This window comes from Chelonia mydas, chromosome 6 (assembly GCF_015237465.2).
Source record: "Chelonia mydas isolate rCheMyd1 chromosome 6, rCheMyd1.pri.v2, whole genome shotgun sequence".
Classification (NCBI taxonomy): Eukaryota; Metazoa; Chordata; order Testudines; family Cheloniidae; genus Chelonia; species Chelonia mydas.
The window spans coordinates 102,328,783-102,354,724 of NC_051246.2; the positions used below are offsets into that span (position 1 = coordinate 102,328,783).

Sequence of the window (25,942 nt, forward strand, 5' to 3'; positions counted from 1 at the left end):
ACCCCCCCACACACACCCTCAACCCTCTACCCTAGCCCTGAGCCCCTCCAACACCATAAACACCTTATCCCCAGTCCTAGCCAGAGCCCTCATCCCGCTGCATTCCAATTCTCTGCCCCAGCCCTGATCCTCTCTAACACCCCACACCCCCCAGCCCCAGACAAAGCCCTCACCCCCCACACTCCTACTCTCACCCTGAGCCTCTCCCACACCGCAACCCCTCATCTGCAGTCACAGCTCTCACCCCTGCACCCCCTCCCTCTGCACCCCCTCCCATCCCCAAACTCCCTCCCAGAGCCTGCACCCTGCACCCCAATCCCCTGCCCCAGCCTAGGGCCTGCACCCCAGACCTCCTCCCCCACCCAAACTCCCTCCCAGAGCCTTGGGCAGCGGCGGGTTCTGGGTACCACCAAAAATTATACAAACCTGCTGCCCCTGTTCTGAGCGTTCTGTCACCGCAGCTAGCTCAAAGGCTGACGGTGCTGGGAGAGTGAGAGGAGCCTGCAGGGGGTCAGGCAGGCTAGTATGCGTCGGTACTGCTTCCATTGTGGTGCCGAATGGTGCCATGAGAGAGGCAGGTAACTGGAAGCCTGAAGCCTCGGCACCGGAGGTTAGTGCAACCACCGCAGCCGCAGGCACATTTCGCGCAGCACCAGAGGAGCCCAGAGGGACATTAGTTGGTGGCTCCTTCATGGAGCCATGAGCACGGGCATGCACCTGGCGCGGTTCACCCCTATACCTGAGGCCTGCCCCTTTTGCGGAGTGAGGGAGAACCTGGCGCATGCCTATCTCGAATGCGCCAGGTTGCAGCCCCTATTCCGGCTCCTCCAGAACCTCTTATTGAGGTTCTGGCTGCACTTTTCCCCACACTTGTTCCTCTTTGCACACCCTATCCGTGGCCCCACAAAGTCGCAAGACCTCCTCGTCAACCTCCTCTTGGCTCTGGCCAAAGTCTCCATCTATAATACCAGGAGGAGGCTGTTGGACGAAGGGGTGCTCTGCGACTGCGGGGCCTATTTCTGTTCCTCCCTAGTTTCATGCATTCGGGCAGAGTTCCACTGGGCAGCGGCCGCTGGCTCCCTTGACAACTTTGAGGAGCAGTGGGCGCTGTCCGGGGTTCTCTGCTCGGTGTCCCCATCCGGTATCCTCGTTTTGAACCTCTGACCTTCACTCTGATCCCTGTTTTTCATTAGTTGTCCCCCGTAATCAGTTGGTCCCTGGGTCCAGTGGTCCCTCCCGCTAGGCTGGGGGAGGGGCCTTTAGCAGTGGGCGGGCTTGCGCCCGCCCACTTCCCGGGTTTTCCAATACAACCAGAGGAGCCCAGTGCATCAAAGATACTCAGCCGGGGGAGCGCAGGGAGGGAAGCAGTACCCAGAGGAGTCTTGTCCCTGTGAATACCCTTTGCGGGTGAGAGAGAGTGATGGTTTTTTGAAGTTTTCTTTTGTATCTTTGAAGTGCGGGGGGCTGCGGTGTACAGTGTGGTCGGAGTCCGGGTCTGAGGCTGGTCCGAGAGATTTTTGCAGCAGGAGCAGTTTTAACCGCAGCTTCCTGTCTTTGCGTGCCCTGGATTTCAACTTGCTGCAGTGGGCACATTTTGGGGGGATGTGGGACTCCCCCAAACATTTAATACATTTAGACTGGCCATCACAAAGAGGGATGGCATCACTACAGTTAGAGCAGTGCTTAAAATCTGGAGAGCCAGGCATGTCGGAAGCAGCTGCGCTGACAGGAACAAACATGTTTTGTTGTTGTTGTTGTTGCTGTTTTTTGGGGGGAAAGGGTATCTAACTATTAAGTTTTGGAATAGCCTTCCAAGGGAAGCAGTGGGGGCAAAAGACCTATCTGGCTTTAAGATTAAACTCGATAAGTTTACGGAGGAGATGGTATGATGGGATAACATGATTTTGGTAATTAATTGATCTTTAAATATTCACGGTGAATAGGCCCAATGGCCTGTGATGGAATGTTAGATGGGGTGGGATCTGAATTACTACAGAAAATTCTTTCCTGGGTATCTGGCTGGTGAATCTTGCCCATATGCTCAGGGTTTAGCTGATCGCCATATTTGGGGTCGGGAAGGAATTTTCCTCCAGGGAAGATTGGAAGAGGCCCTGGAAGGTTTTTCACCTTCCTCTGTAGCATGGGGCAAGGGTCACTTGCTGGAGGATTCTCTGCTCCTTGAAGTCTTTAAACCACGATTTCAGGACTTCAATAGCTCAGACATAGGTGAGAGGTTTTTCGCAGGAGTGGGTGGGTGAGATTCTGCGTTGTGCATGAGGTCGGACTAGATGATCATAATGGTCCCTTCTGACCTTAGTATCTATGAATCTATAAGAACACTGTTCATCCCACCTGCAGAGACATTCTCATTCCAAGTCAATCTACTACAGAGAGCTGTTGAATAGGGCTCTACGCAGGCTACATATTCACCAGGGACATGCAGCTTGTCCCTTTGTGTGTGTTCTCCCCAGACAAGAGGAAAGACTCTTGGGGGGGAGAGATCGTTCAGTGGTTTGAGAATTGGCCTGCTAAACCCAGGCTTGTGAGTTCAATCCTTGAGGGGGCCATTTAGGGATCTGGGGCAAAAATTGGGGATTGGTCCTGCTTTAAGCAGGGGGTTGGAGTAGATGACCTCCTGAGGTCCCTTCCAACCCTGATATTCTATTACTGGTAAGCTAAGAGGGGAAAAAAGGTTGAACAAGGGAGAGAAGAAATTCTCTAATGAGTCTGCTGAGCTCCGTCTCAGGCCGGGGACGGTAGAGAAGGTACTGAGGAGACCAGTGGCGCACATGTACTATTAAGGCACACTCAGCACATGGGGCAGGCTCTGCACATGCATGACTGGTACAAATACTGCTGTCAAAATCTCCAAGCGAAGGCGCAGGGACACACCAACACCTGGAGTGGAGCACCCACAGGGACATCTCTTGAAGAAGAAAAATAGGTTATTTAAATCAAGGTTTTCTAATTAGTGATTGATTCTAAATAGCTGATTTAAATCAATCCACCCTGGGATGTCCTTACCAATAATTGCAGAAATTTTCTGTGCGCTAGGAGTATTGAGCTGTGGAAGTAGGCATCATGCAGGCCAAGGGACATGAACAAGTCCATAGGATCCAGTGAGGGGATGATAGAGACTAGGTGACCATCCTGAACTTGAAATGACAAATGAAGGCATTGAGACATCGAAGGTCTAGAATGGGTCTCCACCAACATCTCTTCATTGTGATCAAGTAATAATGGGAGTAGAAGCCTTCCCTCTGAATGCTCAAGGTGTGACACTGGGAGATCAGGTATCAGCTCATGCCAAGGCCCCTAGGGCTCAAGTGTACACTGACACATATATAGCTGGAAACCAGTCTGGCTCACCCTGTGTGTTAGTAGAGTTAAAATAAGTATTAGATTTATAAAAATGTGTTTAGACTTTATGAAATGCTTGTGAGTTGCTGCATGCACTAATCCAACTTATAATATCTATAGCCCATGTTATAAAAGTAGTATTCAAACGTTTGCTCTGAAACTCTAAACCTCCCCAGTAAAGAGATATGCATTACCAAGTGTGAAATACTCGTTCTCCACAAGAGGTATCTGTGATAAGTTCAGTCACAGAAACTCCCTCAAGACTGTCAACTAGATGTGTTGGGATACCACTGAGAGCAAATCCCCCTGCCAGAGAAGGCTTCCCTCGACTCCCGTCTTGCTGAGTTACACATTTCAGTCAGCTACAGCACAAACCAAGAGGTTGGGCCATGCCCCCCTGCAGTGCACAGAAACTAAGATTCACTTAGCCCAGAGGTTTCTCAGTTAACAGGGATGTTCCCAGCAGCCAGTATTCAATCTTTCTGCGAGCCAAACCCCCAAATGAATCCATTTTATTCTGTATAAAGCTTATACAGGGTAAACTCATAAATTATCTACCCTCTATAACACTGATAGAGAGATATGCACAGCTGTTTAATACCTGGGGGAGCAATTACTTACTCTGGGTTAATTAATAAGCAAAAGTGATTTTACTAAATATAAAAAGTAGGATTTAAGTGGTTCCCCAAGTAATAACAGACAGAACAAAGTAAGTTACCAAGCAAAATAAAACAAAACACACAAGTCTAAGCCTAATACAGTATGAAACTGAATATAGGTAAATGTCACCCTCAGAGATGTCCCAATAAGCTTCTTTCACAGACTAGACTCCCTCCTAGTCTGGGCTCAATCCTCTTCAGACCAAGGTTGTGGCTTATGGCCTGGGTCCAGCAATCACCTGTAGTTACAGACCTTTGTTCCAGTTTCTTTCAGGCATCTCTTTGGGGCGGAGGGTTCATCTCTTGAGCCAGCTGAAGACAAAATGGAGAGGCTTCCAGGGCCTTTTATATTCTCTCTCTTGTGGGCAGAAACCCTTTGTTCTTCTGTGCAAAGTCACAGGAACAAGATGGAGTCTGTAGCCACCTGGGCAAGTCACATTTCCAGCAATGATTCACCTTTTTGCAGGCTGATGCCATTGTTTACATGTTAGTTTGAACGTTCCCAGGAAAGCTCAGATGTGGACTGGCATCTCCCAAAGTCCATTGTCAGTTAAGTGTTTCCTGATTTGGCACTTACTGAGAATAGTCCTTTCTCAAGAAGTTGACCAAATACGTCACTGATGCTACTTATAATGGATGGACACCAGCTTGGTGGTTCTCTAGAGGAGCCTGGCAACATGTGATTGCCTCTTATGGACTCTTCCCTGGACTGACTGTCCATGTCCCACTGGGCCATCTTTGGAAGGGTGGGTTGTATTCTGGTAAAGATGGTCTGCTGCAATCACCTGAGAAAGGTGAAAAGGCAACGTCTTCTTCAATAGGTGAGGAATAGCCCTCCAAGTGAGTCCTGTCTGGTTAGGTCTATGGCTGGTTTTTACAGACTGTGAGATGGACCTGGCCTCTCAGAGTCTGTCTAAGATCAGGGACTCCACTACTAGTCTTACCACTAAGTTTGCCGGTGCCAACAAGTACATCAGTTCTAATGAGCCCATGTGTGCTGGTAAAGAACTCTCTCTTGATTTCTTCAGCATTGTGATGCTTCGTATCAGGCCTGCCGACAGAAATTCTAGGCCCCAGGGCCAGAGCCATCCCTGGGGGGGCGGGATGGGGAGGGGGACTGCCCATGCTGGCCAATCGCGCCAGCCTGCGGGCCTCGGAGTGGGGGCTTGGAGCAGGCACACGTGCGCGCATGCCTAGGAGCCCTGCGTCCCACCCGGGCGATTTAAAAGGACACGGGGCTCATGGCAGCGGCCCCCAGGACCTTTAAAATCACCCGGGCCCCTGGGCAACTGCCCCTTTTGTGCCCCCATGTCAGCGGGCTTGCTTGGTATCCACAAGTTTGGCATCCGTTTCCTTGGTGCCAGGTTGTCTAGTACTGCTGTACAGTGCCAGTGCAGGGTCAGCTGCTTGAGTGGTACGGGGGAAAGTGCAATGCTTATTCTGGGAAGCGACCATTGGTGCTGTTTTTGCCTTTGCACTTAGGCAAGGTTCAGTCTTAAGGCTCTGATGAGTTGAAACCTAAGGAGAGGACTTCTTCCTCTTAGATGAGGAGGGAGTTCAGCACTTTCCCTGGTCTCTATCATGGAGCTCCTTGTTGCCTATCCTGTGTCAAAGCTGAATCTGCTGAAAAGCAAGATTTGTAAGTGTCCTTCAAGCTCAGTGTGACATTAAGGCTCATAGGACCACTGGAGGAGTAAGACTGGCCAGGAGGATGCGGTCTCTCAGAGAGTTTGCCTGGGTCCAACAACGCTCCCAGGGACACTAGAGAAGTGAGACTGGCCACGAGGATGTGGTCTCACGGCGGGCTTGCCTGGGTATTACAACATTTCATCACAGTCTCAAGGAGATGTATCTTCATCTGCCATATCTAGCTTTCAGGGTGCAATCTGAGAAAATCTTGCACACCAAACAACATTCAGACAGCTGCCCCTCAACTAAGTATGGAAGGCAGTTTGCATGACCATAGCTGATGGGCATTGCTGTCACACAGGAGGGGCAGATCTTGATTCCTGGACATCAGTCTTTGGTCATTTTGACCTCAGGTATGGGGTTGGGATGGGAATATAACCCTGTAATGAGCATGGGGGAGGGAGAGAAGGGAGGGGACAGAAACCCTATCAATGTTTCGACTGGCAACTTCTATCTAAATTTCTTTCTTTTTAAAAAAAAAAACAATGGATGCGCTGACAACTGCTGAATAGCAAGTAGAACAACAATAACTAATACATTTCTTGCACGTTGAAGAGACATGGGCACGATAGGGTTCAGTCTCACAGCCATGAGTGCCAGGAAGGAATTGAGGCTGTTGAGACCAGTCCATCCCTTATACCCTCCTGATGGTCACACAGCTCTCAGGACACAGGCACAGCCCTAAAGGACACTCCTATTCAAAAAGGATGGGATCTTGTGTGCATGAAGTGTATGCATACCAAGAATGGAATCTGTGTACAATTGCTTAAAGACGAAGAAAAGGTTTGCTCAAACTTATGCTTAATTTCCTTAAAAGAACATACCTACTGTTTAGGCACAAACTGTCTCCTATAACATGAGTGAAAACAAGCCACAAAATTCTAAATAGTGTTTCATTTTTTAAAATCACTCTCTCTCCATTTCTAATAAAAAAATAGACAATAGTCACAATTTTATAGGTTAGATCAGAAAAAAAAACTCAACGTTTTGCCTTTCCTATGGCAACACTTAACAACTAACTTTTACACAGAGATCTGTGACAGATTCATACCTGAGGATTCTTGAACGAAAACATATTGTCAGAACTAGAGGCCATGATTGCAGTTGTTAACAGAAAATTGCTGTTAATTCCTGCTCCATTCAATACTTGTGTAATGGAATATGCAACACTCTCAGCAGAAAAATGTATCTTCAAACACGAACACCGAAGAATGAAAAGCAGAAGATGATTTCATAAAATTATCTGTCAGTGCCTTTTTATCCTGCACAGTATGAAAACAGGAAATTCAAAGGAATAAGAAGGAACTGGATGTTTTAAGTGACTGTAATATTGGATGTATTGAAAGTCAAGATAGAGCTTTTAAGGAAAATTTTAATAATACTTTCCCAACCTAACTTGTGCCATTAGTCCCTGATTTTCCTCAGCACTAAAATTTATCCCTATTTAAAAAGGAATGCATCCGATGAAGTGAGCTGTAGCTCACGAAAGCTTATGCTCAAATAAATTGGTTAGTCTCTAAGGTGCCACAAGTACTCCTTTTCTTTTTGCGAATACAGACTAACACGGCTGCTACTCTGAAACCTGTTAAAAAGAATAGTTAATTTTAAAGGAATAACTGACAATTCAAATTTGGTTTAAAATTGAGATTTTCTAAAAATAATTTTTTATTATGTTTAAGATTAAAAGGAATGTTTCCAGGTTTTTGTTTTTTTAATCCCAATGGAAACAGCTGTATAGCTGTTTTTACACAAACACATTCTCTTTCAATATTTGCAACCCAAACACAGATGCACTGAAATCTGAAACTGACTAAATATAAAATGTATTAATCCAGTTTCCATTTCAATTATCCAAGCTAAGAAAAATGTAAAAAACAGACAGCATAAATAGTGAAAAGTAAAATGATTTAAAATAGTCTTTCATTTTTAATAGTTTAAGGTATTAGGAGCAAAGAAATCTGATTAGTTTACAACACTGCAAGCTGTGTCCCTTTGTTTTATTTAACAATAGTATTTAAAAAATTGAAGTAAACATAAAGGTATTGATTCAATAGGGCACTTCAGCATGTGCATACATTTAAGGACACGAGCATTCTTTTGACTTCAATGCAACTATTCATACAGTTAAAGTTATGCAGGTGCTACGCTATATTGCTGAATCAGGACTCATGATAGAAAAATTGGAACTGGTTTGATTCAGATTTCCAAAGGAGGTGAAGGGACAGAAGAATAATTTAGGAAGAATTTTATTTCTTTCACCTGGAAGAAGGGATGTTGTCTGATTTCACCAGCACCACCTGGACCACAGCCCAGCCTTTTCTTGGGATCTTTCACCAAAAGACGCTGAATTACATCTTTAGCTAAAGCACTCATTTCTTGGGGATATGGAGGTTCACTTTTTAATATTCTCCTGTAGAAAAAATGTTAATTACTTAACATTTCATTATGGTATTAAAACAAAAGACAACTACTATGCATATATTGGATAGTTCTACAATAAGAAATGTACAGATTCTTGTCACTCTTTTCACATACAGTATTCTTGTATGTGAGCTTATTTCATTTGTTCTCTGTGCAATACACTATACACTAACCTGGACAATATGACTTTAGGAGTAACTAGCTTGGGAAGAAATATGAAAGCCAATGAATGCAATAAAACTCCTCAGATGGACTACCTGATCGAATTACTGGTGAAGACATCTTTCAAGTCAAAAACTCATCTGGCCAAAGTAGTAATAATGATTAAAGTTGTTTTTAAAACAAAAGAGGATGTCTGGGGAATGACAATTATAGGCTCAAATTGGAGACAAAAAGTTTTCCATGAAAGGACTACAGCACAAAAAAAACCAGTTACCTACCTTTTGTAATGTGTTCTTTGAGATGTGTTGCTCATGTCCATTCCATTCTAAGTGTGTGTGTGTGTCCACATGCACAGTTGTCAGAATTTTTTGCCTTAGTGGTATCTGTCGGGCTGGCTGTGGTGCCCTCTGGAGTGCCATGCTCATGTGCCAGTATATGAGGTGCCGCCGGCCCTAGGCTTTTAAGGCAACTCCAACAGAGGTGTAGGAGAGTGGGTAATGGAATGGACATGAGCAAAACATCTTGAAGAGCAACAGTTACAAAAGGTAGGTAACCGTTTTTTCTTCCTCGAGTGCTTGCTCATGTCAATTCCATTCTAGGTGACTCACAAGCATTATCCCGGGAGGTGGGCTCAGAGTTCAGGGGCGTGGAGCTTCCAACACTTCTCTACCGAAGCAAGCACTGTCCTGGGTTTACTGGGTGATTGCACAGTGGGATGTACACGTGTGGGTGGCCAACCAGGTAGTGGCCCTGCAGACATCTTGAATCAGCACCTGGGCCAGGAAGGTTGCTGATGAGGCTTGTGCCTTGGTTGAATGGGCAGTTACGATCGCCGGCGGTGGCACTTTCACCTGTTTGTAGCAAAACCGGATGCAGGCAGTCCACCTGGGGAGTTCCCCACCTCCGGAAGATCACGCTGACCACCTCCGGATGGAGTGACCACTCGTGGCAAGATGAAGTCTTGCTGAGGTGATCTGCCAACACGTTCTTGGCCCTGGGGAGGTGTTCGGTCACTAGACAAATGGCATGCTACACACAGAAGTTCCCCCCCGAGGAAGCTCCTTGGCAAAGGGCTGATGACAGGGCTCTGCCTTGTTTGTTGATGTAAAACATCACATTGGTGTTGTCCATCAGGATCTTTACCACCCTGCCCCTCAGATGAGGCAGGAAAGCCTAGCAGACCAAGTGAACCACTCTGAGCTCTCTGACATTTAAGTAGAGGGAGCAATCATCTCGCAACCAACAACCTTGCATGCTAAGATTGCCCAGGTGAGCTCCGCACCCCAGGTCTAAGGCATTGGAGACCAGGGTCACCGACAGGGAGGGGAACGCAAAGGGGAATTCCTCCAACACCGATCCAGGGACCCACCACCATTTCAGTGCCAACCGTATGTTGTCCAGCACCCTGACCACACAGTCTAGCTCATCCTGTTGCGGATGTAGACCAACGCTAGCCATGCTTGCAGGGGGTCTGACATGGAGCCGTGCGTGCTGTACCATGTAAGTACAGGCTGCCATGTGGCCTAAAAATCTCGAGCACTTGTGAGTGGTGGTAAGAGTGTTGGCCCTCACGTGCAAGATCAGGCTGGCCATTGCTCGGAAATGGGCGTCTGGGAGGAAAACTCTGGCCCAAGTGGAGCTGAGGACCGCCCCTGTAAATTATAGCCTTTGCACCAGTATCAGAGTCTATTTCTTTTTGTTTATTAACAGACCCAGATCAAGACAGGTGGAATGTACCAGATCGAGGCTCCCCTGCACGTGATCCCGTGATCTTCCCTTGATGAATCAATCATTGAGGTACGGATAAACCTGAACACCTTGACGCCTCAGGTAAGCAGCTACTGGTGCCATGCACTTTGTGAACACTCTTGGGGCCGATGAGAGTCCAAAGGGTAGCACATGAATTGGAAATGGCGCTGGCCCACCACAAAATGGAGAACCATCCGTGCCCTTGGAAAATGGAGATATGAAGGTATGCGTCCTTCAAGCCGAGGGTGGCGTGCCAGTATCCTGGATCCAGGGTGGGGATGATGGATGCCAGGGAGACCATGCAAAACTTCAACTTCTTGAAATATTTGTTGAAGCATCGCAGGTCCAGAATCGGTCTTAGGCCCCTTTTTCCTTTTGGGATTAGGAAAGATTGGGAGAAGAACCCTTTTCCCCTCATTTCCCGAGGACCTCCTCTGCTGCCCCCAGCTGCAGGAGGTTTTCCACCTCCTTAACAAGGAGTTCCTCATGGAAGAGGGACGGGGTAAGAGTGGGGGTGGCTGAGAACTGCAGGGTGTAGCCCAAAGATGATATACTGAGTACCCAGTGGTCTGAGGTTATTTGTGACCATGCCGACCAGAAGGTACACAGGTGGTTGAGGAAGGAGTAGGAACGTGGATCCTGGGATCTGAATGAGGCATCGTCCTCGAGCACAGCATCAAAACGACTGCCTCTCAGCCCCTGGGTGTCTCAAAAGGCCGGGCGGGCAGGTGAGAGGACAAGGGGCAACACCCTTCCCCCACCCCCCATCTTTCCTCCTGTAGGCACCCTGCCAAGGAGACCCTCAGGACCTAGGAGGGTGGCTGGAACTGCTTTCTCACCAGTTGCAGAGTTTGGAGGCCAAGTGAGTGCAGACTGACTTGGGAGTCTTTAAGGCCATGCAGTCTTGCACCCGTTAGCTCCGAGAAGAGCCCCGTGCCCTCACACGGAAGTCCTGGATGGAGGACTGCATTTCCTGGGACAGACCCAAGGATTGTAACCAGGAGCTGTGCCTCATCACCACTGCCCAGGCAACAACTCTGGCTGCTGAGTCTGCAGCGTCCCTGGCCATCTGAAGGGAGCCCCTTGCCACCGCCTTGCCCTCCTCCAGGATCATGGCAAACTCTTGGCTGAGGTCCTGTAGGAGGGCCTCTTTAAACTTGTTAAGGGAGTCCCACAGATTAGTTATACCTCCCCAAAAAAGCCTGGTTCTTGGACACCCAAAACTGTAGACTGGACGTTGCATACATTTTTCTGCCAAAAATGTCCAGTCTCATGGCATCTATATTTTTAGGTGTGGTGCTAACCTGACCCTGCTTGTCCCTTTTGGTGGCTGCTGATACAACCAGCGACCCAGAGGGTGGGTGGGTATAGAGGTACTCAAACCCTTCACAGGGACATAATACTTTTTTTCTGCCCATTTGGAAGCTGGCAGAATACATGAGGGGGTTTGCAACAGCACCGTAGCAATCTTGAGAACCCCTTCATGGACTGGCAGCGCAACCCGTTCCGGGGCTGCAGCCAATAGTACGTCAAAGAGAGTGTCCAACTGCTCTGCCAGCTCCTCAACTTCCAGATTTAGGTTGGAAGCCACCCTTTTGAGGAGGGCCTGGTGCTCCTTAAAGTCTTTAGAAAGGCTGGTATGGGAAGGACCCACCACCATGGTTCCCTAGGTGTCGACACCTGCTCTCTTAGCCCCGTGTTGGAGTCCGCACCGTGCTCCGAACCTGCCGCTGATGATGCAGGAGATGGCTTGTCTGAAGCAGCCAGGTTGGAGTGGTGCAAATATGGCACCGGGATCAAGGGTTCCAATAAGGCCATTTAGCTGGCCACTGGGCCCAGCTGCCACACAGCTGCTATGGGTGCCATGCTGGTCTCCGGAGCTGAAGGAGATCGGTGCTTCCTTGATGAAGGGCTGAACTCTGGTTCTGACTCAGACCAGTCACCTTCCAGGAACCAGGGTGGGGCCATGGAGGCTTGTGTCTGGCGGCTTACTTTCAGTGCGAGGGACGGTGGGGACCAAAGTCTTTCCAATGAGCAGTGCCGGGACAACAGAGACCGGTGCCATGGTGGCAAGCGGTCCCACTCCAATGGAGACTGACACACTGAGGGTCATCTGGGGGGGTCTGTGCTGGGGTGTTTGCTGGCAAGAAGCTGGCCATTGCTGGGAATACAGAGACCAGTGCCTTGAATTGGGCTATCTACACTGTGTTGAAGACGACCGTGAACACAGAGACGGGGAACTATGAGCCTGCTTCGGGGACCGGTGGCACTCCACTGCCCTTTGGGGTGGCCGCATGCATGGCTTGGCCTTGGGTTGCGGGTCCTTAGCCACATCTGATGTCTGGTACGGTGTAGGCGGCACCGGAAGGCCCATCAGGTCCCTAGCCACCTGGAAGGCCTCAGGCGCTGAAGGCACTAGTAGGTGCCAAGGTCCCCTGCCGCTCCAAGGAGTTGGAGGCAGATCCTGGGTGGGCAGGAGGTCCGACCAGAGCAGCACCCCCTTGTAGCTCCAGGGCAGGTGCATGGCCTGAACTGCGTCCTTTGCACAAAACCCCCTTCCCCTCCTTGGTCAGTGCCGATGAGCCATGTTATTTCTTTTGCCGCTTCTTGGACACTGGCAAGGGGGAAATGGTGCTGGCGGAGAGCTCCGCATCGACACAGAGGTGCTGGGCGCAGAATCAGAGTGGGAGAGCTCCAATACTGGGCGAAGTGCGGCCCTCAGTGAGGAGGGCCTTTAAGCAGATGTCCCGCTCTTTCTGAGTCCTGGGACGAAAGGTTTTTTTTTTTTCTTTTTTGTGTTGTTTTTTTTACAAATTCTGCACTTCTCCTTTATGCGCGACTCTCCCAAGCACTTCAATCAGCTGCTATGGGAGTCACTAACAGGCATAGGCCTGTCGCAGGACGAAATGGGCATGCTTTCGCCTCGGGGCAAAGTCCCTGCTGGGACTCTAACTAAACACACACTTAAAACTTAATGACTAACTATTTGACAATTATGTACAAAGACGACAGTTAATAGGCTGTAAGAACCGCTATCACACTTGCAAAGCAAGAGGAGGGTGATCCAACCAACCATTACAGGCAGGAAGAAGGAACGGAGAGGGCGTAGGGCTGGTGGCACCTCCTATACCAGTGCACAATTGCAGCACTCCAGAGGGCACCACAGCCAGCCGTACAGATACTGCGAAGGCAAAAAATTCTGACAACTGTGCACATGGGCGTGCACACACCTAGAATGGAATCAACATGAGCCAGAACTCAAAGAAGAATTATGGTTTCAGGCAAGATACAGGTATAACACAATATGTGATAAGGGAATTGCTCCCTATTGACCTTTTAACTTTTCCTCTAAATTACCTCAAGAGCAGATATTGTATAACTAGCACTGGTCAAAACACAGAATTTCCATTTCGCAGAAAACACTGATGTTTTGAGAGGGGGTAAAAAAAGCTAGTTCCAAATCAAACCAAAATGACAAAATATCAAAAATTCCTGTAAAATGACATGTCCAAATTTTTTTTGTTTCAGGTCAATTGAAATACTTTGTTTTGATAAACATAAAAATGCTTGATTTTGACATTTTATAATATTTTATTTATTTTACAAATTGGTGTTGACATTAGTATGCTAATTGGAAAAAGTGGTATTCTAATTGGTGGTTTGGTAACTAATACTTGGTTTACTCCACAAGCATTCTAACTAGTCGTTTGTAATTGGTATTATAACTGTTAATTGGTTTAATAACTGGTAATTGTAGTATTGAAGTTGGTATAATAAAAATATAATATAAAATATAAAAATAAAATAATGATCTGGTGGAGCATCTTCCCCAATGTTAAGTGTCTGCATGTTTTTATATATGAAAGAGAGTACGCCTGTGCATATTTTTATATATCACACATGAATATATATATTCAGATTACATATTGTATACATTCACATTAACACTTGGTTTGAATGTTCTGCCATCTGTTCCCTTCATTTGTGAAACAAGGTGGGTGAGGTAATATTTTTTCTTGGACAAGCTTGTCTCTCTCAGCAACAGAAGTTGGCCCAATAAAAGATATTACCTCACCACATTATTTCTCTAATATCCTGGGACCAACAGCTACAATAACTCTTAATATTGACCTGTGAAGATTGTTACTGAAGCATCAGATTGCTTATTAGATGAAGGGTAGTGAATACAAAGGGTTAAGTTTCCTCAAAATTTAGAGGATGACAGATTAAATATGTGAACAGCTGCAGAGGACATTAATGTAAGCATTGAAGAACATCTCAAGAGCCACTGAATCTAATCCAGGAGTCAGAGTGAAAGAAAGCACAGTCCTAAAATGAAGGGACTGAAGTCTGAAGGGTTATTATGATCCAGAGATTGAGTATGACTCCACTACTGTGGAGAACAATGAATAATGGACAACTAGGTATTAAATATTAAACCAAAAAGTACCACACGAGAAAATTGTTAAGAACGAACAATCATGCACAAAAAGAAATTCTACTATGTTCCTGCAGGAAACGATTAGAATTGATTTTTTAAAAAACTGTTATTTCACATTCGCTTGGAGGTCAGGCCTGCTAGCTGTGAATTTGGTTGCTTCTTACTGGAGAAGACTAGTTGGGATGAAAATTTATTCCCCAGATTGTAATTTTCCCCAAATCGATTGGGGTCGCACTTTAATTTTGGTTTTCTTGTTATTAATCCAACTTCCGCTGCACCAAGCAAAATGAGCAGAAAAGTCTATTTCAGGCTGTATACTGGAGAATATACTATGCAAATTCCAACATAAATGGAACCTCAATTTTGCCATCAAACATTAGGAACAAACATTTTCCATCTTTGTTACATTATTCTATAACGTTTGGGTTTTTCAAAAAACAAATGTGTGTTTAAATTATGAAAAAATATGAAAAATGAAAAGAAAAATAAATTAAAAAAAGAAAGGAGGGGAGGAGATAGTGCCATCAGATAGGGAAAGAGAAATTTGGGAAAGAAAACTTTCGGGAAATGCAGAACTAAGTTCATGCAGAAATGTGCAGGAAGGAGCAGGTATCCATGTCTGAAACTAGGAGACAGAATAATGGGGACCAGACCCCCTTGGAGAGGAAATTAGGGAGGTGAGAGGTATCAGTATGGACAGAACATTAGTTTAGTGGGGGGCGGAGCACCTATAAAAAATAATGGAAGGAGATGGAGCACCCACAAGAGAGTGGAATGGAGGAACAGAGAGAATGGGTGTAAAGGACCAGGGGTAAGTGAGTATTGAGGGAATGAGATTTGAAGATACCAGAGCCATTCAATTACAGTGAGTAAAGTGTTAGGATGAATTATAATGACAGAGAACAGGTTTCAGAGTAGCAGCCGTGTTAGTCTCTAAGCTGTCACAAGTACTCCTTTTCTTTTTGCGAATACAGACTAACAACTTTATTTGAGCATAAGTTTTCATGAGCTACAGCTCACTTCATTGGATGCATCCGATGCTGTAGCTCACGAAAGCTTGTGCTCAAATAAATTTGTTAGTCTCTAAGGTGCCATAAGTACTCCTTTTCTTTTTGCGAATGACAGAGAAGTGTAAAATGGCATGATGTTCTTTGAGTATGCAGTGCAGTACAGATTTGATTTTCCTTTCCATATAGTATGTGTGCCATTTGTGTGTGTGTGATTAATTGGGGATAAGGAGTGTTAGCTGGGTTTGCGGATGGTTGCAGTTTTTTTAATATATTTTAGAATATTTTGAAAGATATATTGTGTTTTTGACAGATATGGTTGCTTTACTTTGTAATTTTAAATAGTTTGAACATACAGAAGCATGTGGGAAATGAATGATTTATGTAGGCTGAGGTTATTTGGATTTTAAAATACTGCTTTTTTCTTAAAACAAACCATTATCACAAAAAACTACGAAATCATCATACAAAAACTACCTTCAAAGAAAATTAAGGTTGCAAAGTGAAGCACTTTGGAAATGAAAATTAATTGGGGCGGGGAGGTGGTAAAACCAAAGTTCTTCCATCCAGCGATTTCAAACATGCTGTGGGGTCTAGCATATAAGTGGGCAACCACCCACTCATGATTATTGGCAACATCACCTATCTTGGCTGAGTTGTCAATAATATGAACAGCATCAAGAAAGAACTTGAAGCCCACACTGAAAAACCATCATCAGTTATGGGACACCTCGTTAAGAGTGTTTCTCGCAAACTGAACACCCTGATAATTAGACGAAGCTGAGGATATGTAGAGTGCTTCGGTGTCCAGCATTCTGACATATGGGACTGACACACGTCCCCTCACTACCAAGATTGAAAAGAAGTTGGATATCATTCAGAAGAAGCATCTCTGAATGATTAAAAACATCAAATGATATGTACATAAGTGAAATTAAGAGATCAGTTTTCAAACTAAAACAGGGACACACTCTCAAACAGTCACACAACGCTTTCTAAGGTGGTATTGTTATCTGCTCCAAATGCTTACCAACTTCCCTGTGAGAATCATCTTTGACTTTGACCCAATGCAAGCAGGACGTAAAAGACCTCACAGAAGTCCTAAAACATGATGGTTGGATGGCATAGCAGACACCTGTCCCTCACATGCATCCTACCCCATAACATGCCATATTTGGCTCAGGATAGAATATATATATTTTTTCATTTTCCACTTAGGTGATTCCCAGAAATGGTCCCATGGTGGTGGGAACTTGGAAATAATTTAAACAAGGATCAAAGAATAGGTGTTTCCAAAGTTAGAGGTCTGCTTTGGACCCTTCAAAAATGACATAGTGCTGCACAAACATGTCACTGGACTACAATGTTGCTATTCTGCATATGTCCATAATGGGAATACTACCAAGGAAGGTGGCCTGGGCCACCTGGGCCCTTGTAGAATAAGCAATAATTCTCCAGTGGTGCAACATTTGCAAGGTTGTAATAAGTCCAGTGACAGACCAAGACTAGTGGTGTACAGGAGTCTGGTAGGAGGCAAAAATACTGGTCACTGGATGAATAGTTTTCTGTTCCCTGAGTGACCAGAGCAGGGGCTGCTCCAGAGCAATCAGGAATCTGCTAGAACCAATTAAGACAGGCAAGCTAATCAAGACACCTGGAGCCAATTAAGAACTTTCTACAATCAATTATGGCAGGCAGGCTATTCAGGACACCTGGTTTAAAAAGGACCTCCCATCAGTTAGTAGGTGGGCGCGTAAGGAGCTGGGAGTGAGAGGACGTGCTGCTGGAGGACTGAGGAGTACAAGCATTATCAGACACCAGGAGGAAGGTCCTGTGGTGAAGATAAAGAAGGTGTTGGGAGGAGGCCATGGGGAAGTAGCCCAGGGAGTTGTAGCTGTCACGCAGCTATTACAGGAGGCACTCTAGACAGCTGCGATCCACAAGGCCCTGGGCTGGAACACAGAGTAGAGCGGGCCCGGGTTCTCCCCAAACCTCCCAACTCCTCAGACACAGGAGGAGTTGACCCCGACTGTGGGTTCCATCAGAGGGGAGGTCTCTGGGCTGTTACCTGACCTACATGGTGGATCAGCAAAGACTTCAGGGATTGTTCTTCTCTTTTTCCCCATGCTGGCCAATGATGAGGTTATCTGAGTGAACGGCAGATTTGAGCCATGGAAGTGGCCAAACTGAGGGCTGCCATGAATCTCTGAGGCAAGCAAATCCACCAATAAGCGCAGGACCCACCAAAGTAGAGGAAGAACTTTATCACAGCTGGTGTGAAGGGTGGGATATTGGTGTGCTACAGTGTGGCGGAAGAAGGAGGGTGTTAAAAAAAAAAAAAAAGGAGCAGGTTTATGTTTTTTTTTACTACAATGGAAGACATAGTGTGGGCACTGATACAAGCCACAGCTGCCCAGCAGGAGGCTACCCGTGTCTAGTCAGCCGCCCAACAGGAGGCAGTACGGCTGCAGCATGAGACTAATCACTTCCTGATGGACCAGGCCGCTCAAAACCGTTCTATGTTGCGGGAACTAGTAAACCAAGTGAAGGCCCTTACAGAGATGAACCATGGACATGATGGGACGCGGATCATATGGGCCAGCAATTGCCTGCAGAAAATGATGGGGGAGGATGACAGAGGCATACCTCCTAGCCTTTGAGAGGACAGCCCGACAGGAGGCTTGGCCTCGAGATCAGTTGTCTGGCATCCTCGCCCCATTCCTGCATGGGGAGTCCCAGAAGGCCTACTATGATCTGTCTGAAGAGACTGTGGCAGACTACCCCCAGCTGAAAGCAGAGATCCTGGCCAGATCTGGAGTAACGACCGCAGTGCAGGCCCAGCAGTATCACGAGAGGTGGTATCAGGAAAACAAAACCCTGCGGTCCCAATTATATGACCTCATCCATCTCGCACGAAAGTGGTTGCGAACTGAGTTCCGGAGTCCAGAAGAGATGCAAGAGGTTCTGGTCATCGTCCAATATATGAGGGGACTACCGCCAGACCTTCACGCCTGGATAAACCAGAACGAACCCGCCACTTATGACGAGGTTGTTGCACTGGTAGAGAGGCGAAGGACGGCGAGGGAGCTGACCTGACCAGTTAAGGAAGAGGCACCCTGGGTTAAACTAGCAGCACCAAGCCCTAGAGCTCAGATGACTGGGCCACGAGGCAGGCCCAGGTGGAAAAAGAGAGGGGCTGAAGGCCCACCAGAGGCCACAAAGAGTCAGAGCATGGAGTGGGAAGAGGATTGTGATGTTAGACTGCCCAAACCAAGAGACGGGGGAATGCCTAGGGCCCCATACAGATGTTACGCCTGCAGGCAATGGGGACACATAGCTGCACCGTGCCCCAATGCCAAGAAGCCTATGCAGTGTAACCTGGGGAACTGGGCAGACCCATGCTCCCTAATCCACCTTGTGGGGGGTCTCACTAACCCCACATATATACACCAGACCAGTGAAACTAAATGGGGTAGAGACCACAGCACTAGTTGATTCAGGGAGTGGTATCACGCTTATCTCAGGGAAGCTCATGAAGCATAGTCAGCTGCTGCAGGCTAAACGTACGGGGATAACATGCGTCCATGGGACAGTTAGTTATTACCCCACCATCCCAGTAAACATCGAGACCCAAGGGAACACTACTGAGGTAGCAGCAGGTGTAGTCCCTAAACTCTAATACCCGGTGCTCATAGGGAGGAACTTCCCAGGGTTTGGAGACTTGCTCCCAGTAGGGGGATTGGAGAAAGAGGGGAACCCTGAAATTAGTGAGGCATCCACAGTAGACTGTCAACCCCCAATCTTCTCTGAAATATCCCCAGATTTGTTCTCCACTCCCAGATAGGGTAGAAAGACGAAAAGGGAAAGAAGGGCAGCTAAGGCCTTGGGAAAACAAATACTGACCCAAAGCCAGAGGGTCGCTCTCATAGGTAAGCGGACCCAAGCAGCTGAAAAGGAGGCCGCCCAGGAGGAAGAAGCACCCGAGTCTGACCCCCCACTCCAACTCCTCTGAACCAGTAGAGGCAACAGAGACTGGCCCCCTAGATCTCGGGCAGTTTAGTCCCGGGAGAGGAAATTTTGGATGGGACCAGGCTGAAGACCCAAGTTACGACAACATTAGGAAAGAGGTGACTGAAATAGATGGGGTCCCTGTGGAAGGGAAAACCCAGGGACCAGGACCCTACTTCATAATGAAGAAGGATCTCTTGTACTGGGTTGCACCAGTACAGAGGCAGAAGGTACAACAGATTCTAGCACCTCAAAAACACCACAACTCTCTATTAAGTCTTGCCCATAGTCATCTTTTTGGGGGTAGAGAAGACTTTGGCACGAGTCCTATGACGATTCTTCTGGCCCGGAGTACATGAAGAAGTGCGTAGGTACTGTGCGTCCTGCCCAGAGCGTCAGCTGCACAGTCCCCATCCCAACTTGAGGGCACCTTTGGTATCCCTACCGATCATAGAGGACCCGTTTGAGCGAATAGCCATGGACCTAGTAGGATCCCTAGAAAAGACTACCCAGGGCCACCAATATATACTTGTCATTCTGGACTATGCTACCCGGTATCCAGAAGCTGTCCTCTTGTGGAACACAGCCTCTAAAACAATAGCCAAAGAGCTAGTGGGGATCTTTGCCCGAGTGGGGCTACCAAAGTAGATACTAACAGACCAAGGAATCCCATTTAAGTCAAAGCTAATGAGTGAGTTATGTGACCTACTCCACATACATACCCTGAGGACTTTGGTCTATCATCCACAGACCAATGGGCTGGTAGAAAGGTTTAACTGAACCCTGAAGGCTATGATAAGGAAGATGGTAAGTCGAGACAGGAAGGATTGGGACACCCTACTACCATACCTTATGTTTGCCATCCAGGAGGTACCTCAGGCCTCAACTGGGTTTTCTCCCTTTGAGCTATGATATGGGCACAACCCCCGCAGCATCTTGAACATAGTCAAGGAAATTTGGGAGGAGAAGCCCAATGAGGGGAAGAATGTAATTGAGCATGTGTTACAAATGAGGGACCGGATGGCGTGGGTCACTCCCATTGTGCAGGAACACCTAGAGAAGGTGCAAGAGGCCCAACAAGCTCAGTACAATCGCCAAGCCAAAGTTCGGAAGTTCCAGCACGGAGACCAAGTAATGGTGCTGGTACCTACAATAGAGAGTAAACTTTTGGCCCAATGGCAAGGACCTAAAGAAATACTTAAACCCATAGGGGAGTTAAATTACAAGGTGCGACAACCAGGACATTGGAAACAAGAGCAAATATATGATGTCAACCTTCTGAAACCCGGGCATGGACAAAAGGCATGCACAGCTGTCCAAAAAAACCTACCCCAGGAAAACAAGCCCTCCGAACAGGTGAGGGTGTCTCCCAATTTAACGTCATGAATGAGGTGAGGTGTCTGAGATGATCTTCCAGAACCAAGATGTGTTCTCATCAAAACTGGGTCGAACAACCAAGACATACCAACACATCATCACGAACCCTGGGGCCAGAGTAACAATGAGGCCCTACTGGATGCCAGCGGCCAAAAGGGAAGAAATAAAAGTGGAAGTAAAAAAAAATGCTGGAGTTGGGGATCATTGAAGAATCCTACAGTCAGTGGTCCAGCCCAATTGTGTTAGTGCCCAAACCTGATGGTACCACAAGGTTTTGCAATGACTTCCGGCGACTAAACGAGGTATCCCAGTTCGACGCGTACCCTCATACCTCACATAGATAAACTAGTGGACCGTCTGGGCAATGCCTGGTACTTGACTACCTTAGACTTGACAAAGGGGTACTGTCAGATTCCCCTTGCAGAAGATGCAAAGAAAAAGACTGCATTCTCTACACCAGAGGGTCTTTTCCAATATACTGTCCTCCCTTTTGGACTACATGGGGCCCCAGCTACCTTCCAGAGCCTCACGGACAAGCTATTATGCCCCATAATCATTATGCTACTGCCTACCTAGACGATGTGGTCATTCATACCCCAGACTGGGAAACCCAACTAGAGAAGGTGGAGGCAGTCCTTGATACCTTCAGGTGAGCTGGCCTTACAGCAAACCCTGCCAAGTGCGCCATAGGGTTTACAGAGGCCAAATATCTTGGCTACATTGTGGGAAAAGGTCTGGTAAAACCCCAACTGAATAAGTTAGAGACCATCCAAAATTGGCCTTGTCCAAGTCGCAAGAAACAAGTCCGGGCATTCCTAGGTGTGGTGGGGTATTACCGACAATTTATCCCCCATTTTGCCACAAGGGCAAGCCCTCTGACAGACCTAGTGAAGGCCCGTGGACCTGATCTGGTGAGATGGTCTGACGCAGCAGAGAGAGCGTTCACAGACCTACAGACTGCCCTCTGCAGTAACCCCATACTGATAGCCCCAGATTTCACCACGGAATTTATTCTGCAAACGGATGCATCAGAAGTAGGTTTGGGGGCTATCCTATCACAGATGGTCGGTGAGGAGGAACACCCAGTTCTCTACCTCAGTAGGATACTCCTTTCAAGGGAACAAAAATATGCAGTGGTGGAGAGTGTGTGCCTGGCTGTAAAATGGGTCCTAATACATGAAGGGATCCAGTGAGAGATCCTCTGAGCAGTAACTGCTTGTCCTCTCATTCTCTCATAATAAGATGCAAACGGTGTCTCAGAAGATCTAAAGGCTTTAGATCTGTCAATATAGAAGGAGAGGGCTCTGCAGACATAGAATGTATGTAGTCTCTCTTCATTCTTAGGGCTGTGCAGTTTAGGAAAGAAAATCAGTAGATGAATCACCTGATTTGGATGGAATTGTGATACTACCTCCGATACGAATTTCGGATGAAGCCGTAAGAGACTTCATCCTTATAGAAAATTGTATACAGGGACCCATCATCAAAGTTGTAGTGGATATTATCTACTAAAAAATGCTGTTTTACTAGACATGGAGAGCAGGAGGTTAAAGCTTAAAAAGTGATCTCATGAGACCCGACAGAACCAGATTAAGGTCCCAATGGGAAACAGGTGCTTTCAGCAGTGGGTAAAACTAATTAGAACTTTCATGAATCTCTAGCCCATAGGTTCAGAAAATATAGACTAGTCTTGAATAGGTCGGTGAAAGGCAGAGATGGCTGCCAGATGAACTTTTAAGGAACTCATATTCAGGCCTGACATTCAGTTCTAGAGGGTATTCTAAAATGACCTGAATCTGCAATGTAGATGGAGACACTTGGCAATGGTGTATCCAAATGGGAAACCTCTTCCACTTCATCAGGTAAGCAGATCTACAGGAATGCTTCCTTTTATGAATTAAATATTTTTAAATACTTCACAGCATATTTTCTCTGTAGCTGTTAGCCACTCAGCATCCACGCCATGAGGTGGAGGTGCTGAAATTGGAGTGCACCACCTTTCTGTGATCCTGTAATATTATGTCCTGGAAGACAAGAAACAGGAATGGAGATTGGATCAACAAAATATGCAGGTCTATGTACCAGTACTGTCTCAGTGAGGCCAAGGCTATGAGAATCATCCAGGCATGCTCTTGTTTTGGTTTCAGGTAGGGTAGGGGCAATCCCAGTTGGCGTTGCCAGAGGTCTACACATAGAAGTCTTTGCTAGTACTAAGGACAACTTCAGTACTGAAATGAATACCAGTACTCTTCAAAGTGGATCACCCAGCTAAGAGGAGGAGTGGGGAGTCTGGGCAGGAGGACTTCATTAGGCCTCTTGTCACTATATATGCTTGCAGCATCAATGACAGAGATACGATCAGTACCCAAATGAAACACGGAAGGCATTGGCAGTGGTGGAGCAGGGAGGATCCTCAGTGTCAGACTCCAAGGTTAAAAGAAACCATTGTGATCATCTAGATTGACCTCCTGTATAACAGGCCATAGAACTTTCCCAAAACACTTCCCAGAGCAGCTTTTAGAAAAGTATCTAATCATGATTTTAAAATTGCCAGTGATAGAGAATCCACCACAACCCTTGGTAAATTGCCTCAACGATTAATTACCCTCACTGTTAATAAAAATGTATGCCTTATTTCCAGTCTGAATTTGTCTAGCTTCAACTTCTAATCATTGGATCATTTTATACCTATCTCTGCTAGACTGAAGAGGCAATTATTAAATATTTGTTCCCCCTATAGATACTAATAGACTAATCAAGTTACCCCTTAATCTTTTCTTTGTTAAAATAATAGATTGAGCCCTTTGAGTCTATCACTATAAGGCATGTTTTTCAATCATTTTGTCATTCTCATGACTCTTCTCTGAACCATCTCCAATTTATCAACATCCTTCTTGAATTGCTGGCAACAGAACTAGACACAGTATTCCAGCACCAGTGCCAAATACAGAGGTAAAATATTCTCCCTATTCCAACCTGTGATTCCTGTTTATGCATCCCAGGATTGCATCAGTTCTTTTATCCACATCATCACACTGGGAGCTCATGTTCATCTGATTATCCATCACGACCCCCCATGTCTTTTTCTGAGTCACTACTTCCCAGGATAGATTCTCCCATCCTGAAAGTATATCTTACATTCTTTGTTCCTAGATGCATACCCTGATATTTAGCTATATGAAAATGCATATTGCTTGCTTTTGCCTAGTTTACTAAGGAAACCAGATAGCTCTGCATCAGTGACCTGTCCTCTTCATTATTTACCACTCCCCAAAATTTGTGTCATCTGCAAGTTTTATCAATGATGATTTTATGTTTTCTTTCAGATCATTGATAAAAATGTTTAAGAGTGCAGGGCCAAAACTGATCCATGTGGGACTCCACTGGAAACACACCTCCTATCAAAAACCTATAATTATGTAACTACCACGTAAACTAAACTAATTACAGTAAAACCTGCCAGGAGCAATCACTCATGGGAGTTAGCAAAAGTGGTTGCTTGTAAGTGGTCTCTCTTCAAAGGTTTGCTATAAAATGGGCACTTTTATGATGTGAAGAAAGGCTACTATTGTTACCGATGTTTCAGGTTTAATTTTAATTGCCTTTTAAATGAACATTACATACAATACAGTACTGTACTTAAAATCTCTTGGTGGGTTTATTAATACAGTAGTTAATCAAAAGAGGAACTTTAGTACACTCATGCAAGTGCTTATTTCCTAGACTGAAGCCAAAAGAAATTTTTTACAATCACTTGTGTTATCAAAAAGTCCTGGTTTCAATCTACAGTAGCCTATATTTATTTGAAAAAGTCACTTATTCTTGTCTGCCTCTGTGACAACAGCTGCATGTTTACCATTTCTTCTGTGTTGAACAGCTCTAAAAGTCGGTTATTGTCCTTTTGAATGGCAAATGCTTTTATGTCTTTAATCATTTTCTTGGCTTCAAGCACAGAAATGATTCTTCCCAGGAGTTCAGAATCACAAGTGCTATCCCCTTCATCATCATCAGCAGCAGTTTTTTTGTTACTGTGTGAGTCGTCACATGGCTTATAATTTTCTTAGAGTTTTGCAGCAGACTGTAACCAGTCTGTGACTCTTCAGTTGTTGCAAGGTTCTCATCAATCTGGCACTTCTTCTCAATTGGCACACCAAAAAGACTTTGCGACATGTTAACTACCACAAGAGGGTAGTTCATCTTCTGGATGAATGTCTTCATTTGATGAATTGGCAGTTTACTTGGCCATGGTGAATCTGCATTTAGTGACAGGTTTCAGAGTAACAGCCGTGTTAGTCTGTATTCGCAAAAAGAAAAGGAGTACTTGTGGCACGTCTCTAAGGTGCCACAAGTACTCCTTTTCTTTTTGCATTTAGTGAAGCATTTTTTGATGGTGCTTGGCTCAATCTCACTCCAGTGTATTGCCTCAAAGAGTGAAACCATTTTCAAAAGCATTGGACCCAATGAAGTTACGTCAGATTTCATTTTCCTGAAGAATAATTTGAAATTTCGTTTTCCAAAATTTCAGTTTTAAGGTTTGAATAACCCCAGCATTCATAGGCTGTAACATGGAAGTGCTGTCTGGGGGAAAAGAAGCAGAATTTAATGTTTGTGAGTTTAACATTGGGGTGGCATGGGGCATTATTCACAAACAGAATTTTACGTCCCTATAGTAGCAATTTGTGGTTAAATCATTGTAATCATTTTTCAAAAAGCTCCAAGTTCATCCATGCTTTTTTGTTGATTTCATATTCCATGGGCAACTCCTTGATATTCAATTTGCCAAAGCATCGTGGCCATTGGGATTTACCGATCATTAGTCATGCCTGACTAATCTAATAGCCTTCTATGATGAGATTACTGGTTCTGTGGATGAAGGGAAAGCAGTGGATGTATTGTTTCTTGACTTTAGCAAAGCTTTTGACACGGTCTCCCACAGTATTCTTGTCAGCAAGTTAAAGAAGTATGGGCTGGATGAATGCACTATAAGGTGGGTAGAAAGTTGGCTAGATTGTCGGGCCCAACGGGTAGTGATCAATGGCTCCATGTCTAGTTGGCAGCCGGTGTCAAGT

The 25,942-nt window shown here is 45.9% G+C and overlaps 1 protein-coding gene across 4 annotated transcripts in view; it reads right to left on the minus strand.

Annotated features, from left to right (window-relative positions):
- The window catches only part of RPS6KA5 (ribosomal protein S6 kinase A5), a 201,816-nt gene that overhangs the window by 59,559 nt on the left and 116,315 nt on the right, over positions 1–25,942 (minus strand). For all 4 annotated transcript variants that reach the window (XM_037900833.2, XM_043549097.1, XM_037900835.2 and 1 more), the window contains one exon: positions 7,968–8,118. In XM_037900833.2, the coding sequence (XP_037756761.1) occupies positions 7,968–8,118 (151 nt within the window). The remainder of the gene's footprint in view (positions 1–7,967; positions 8,119–25,942) is intronic.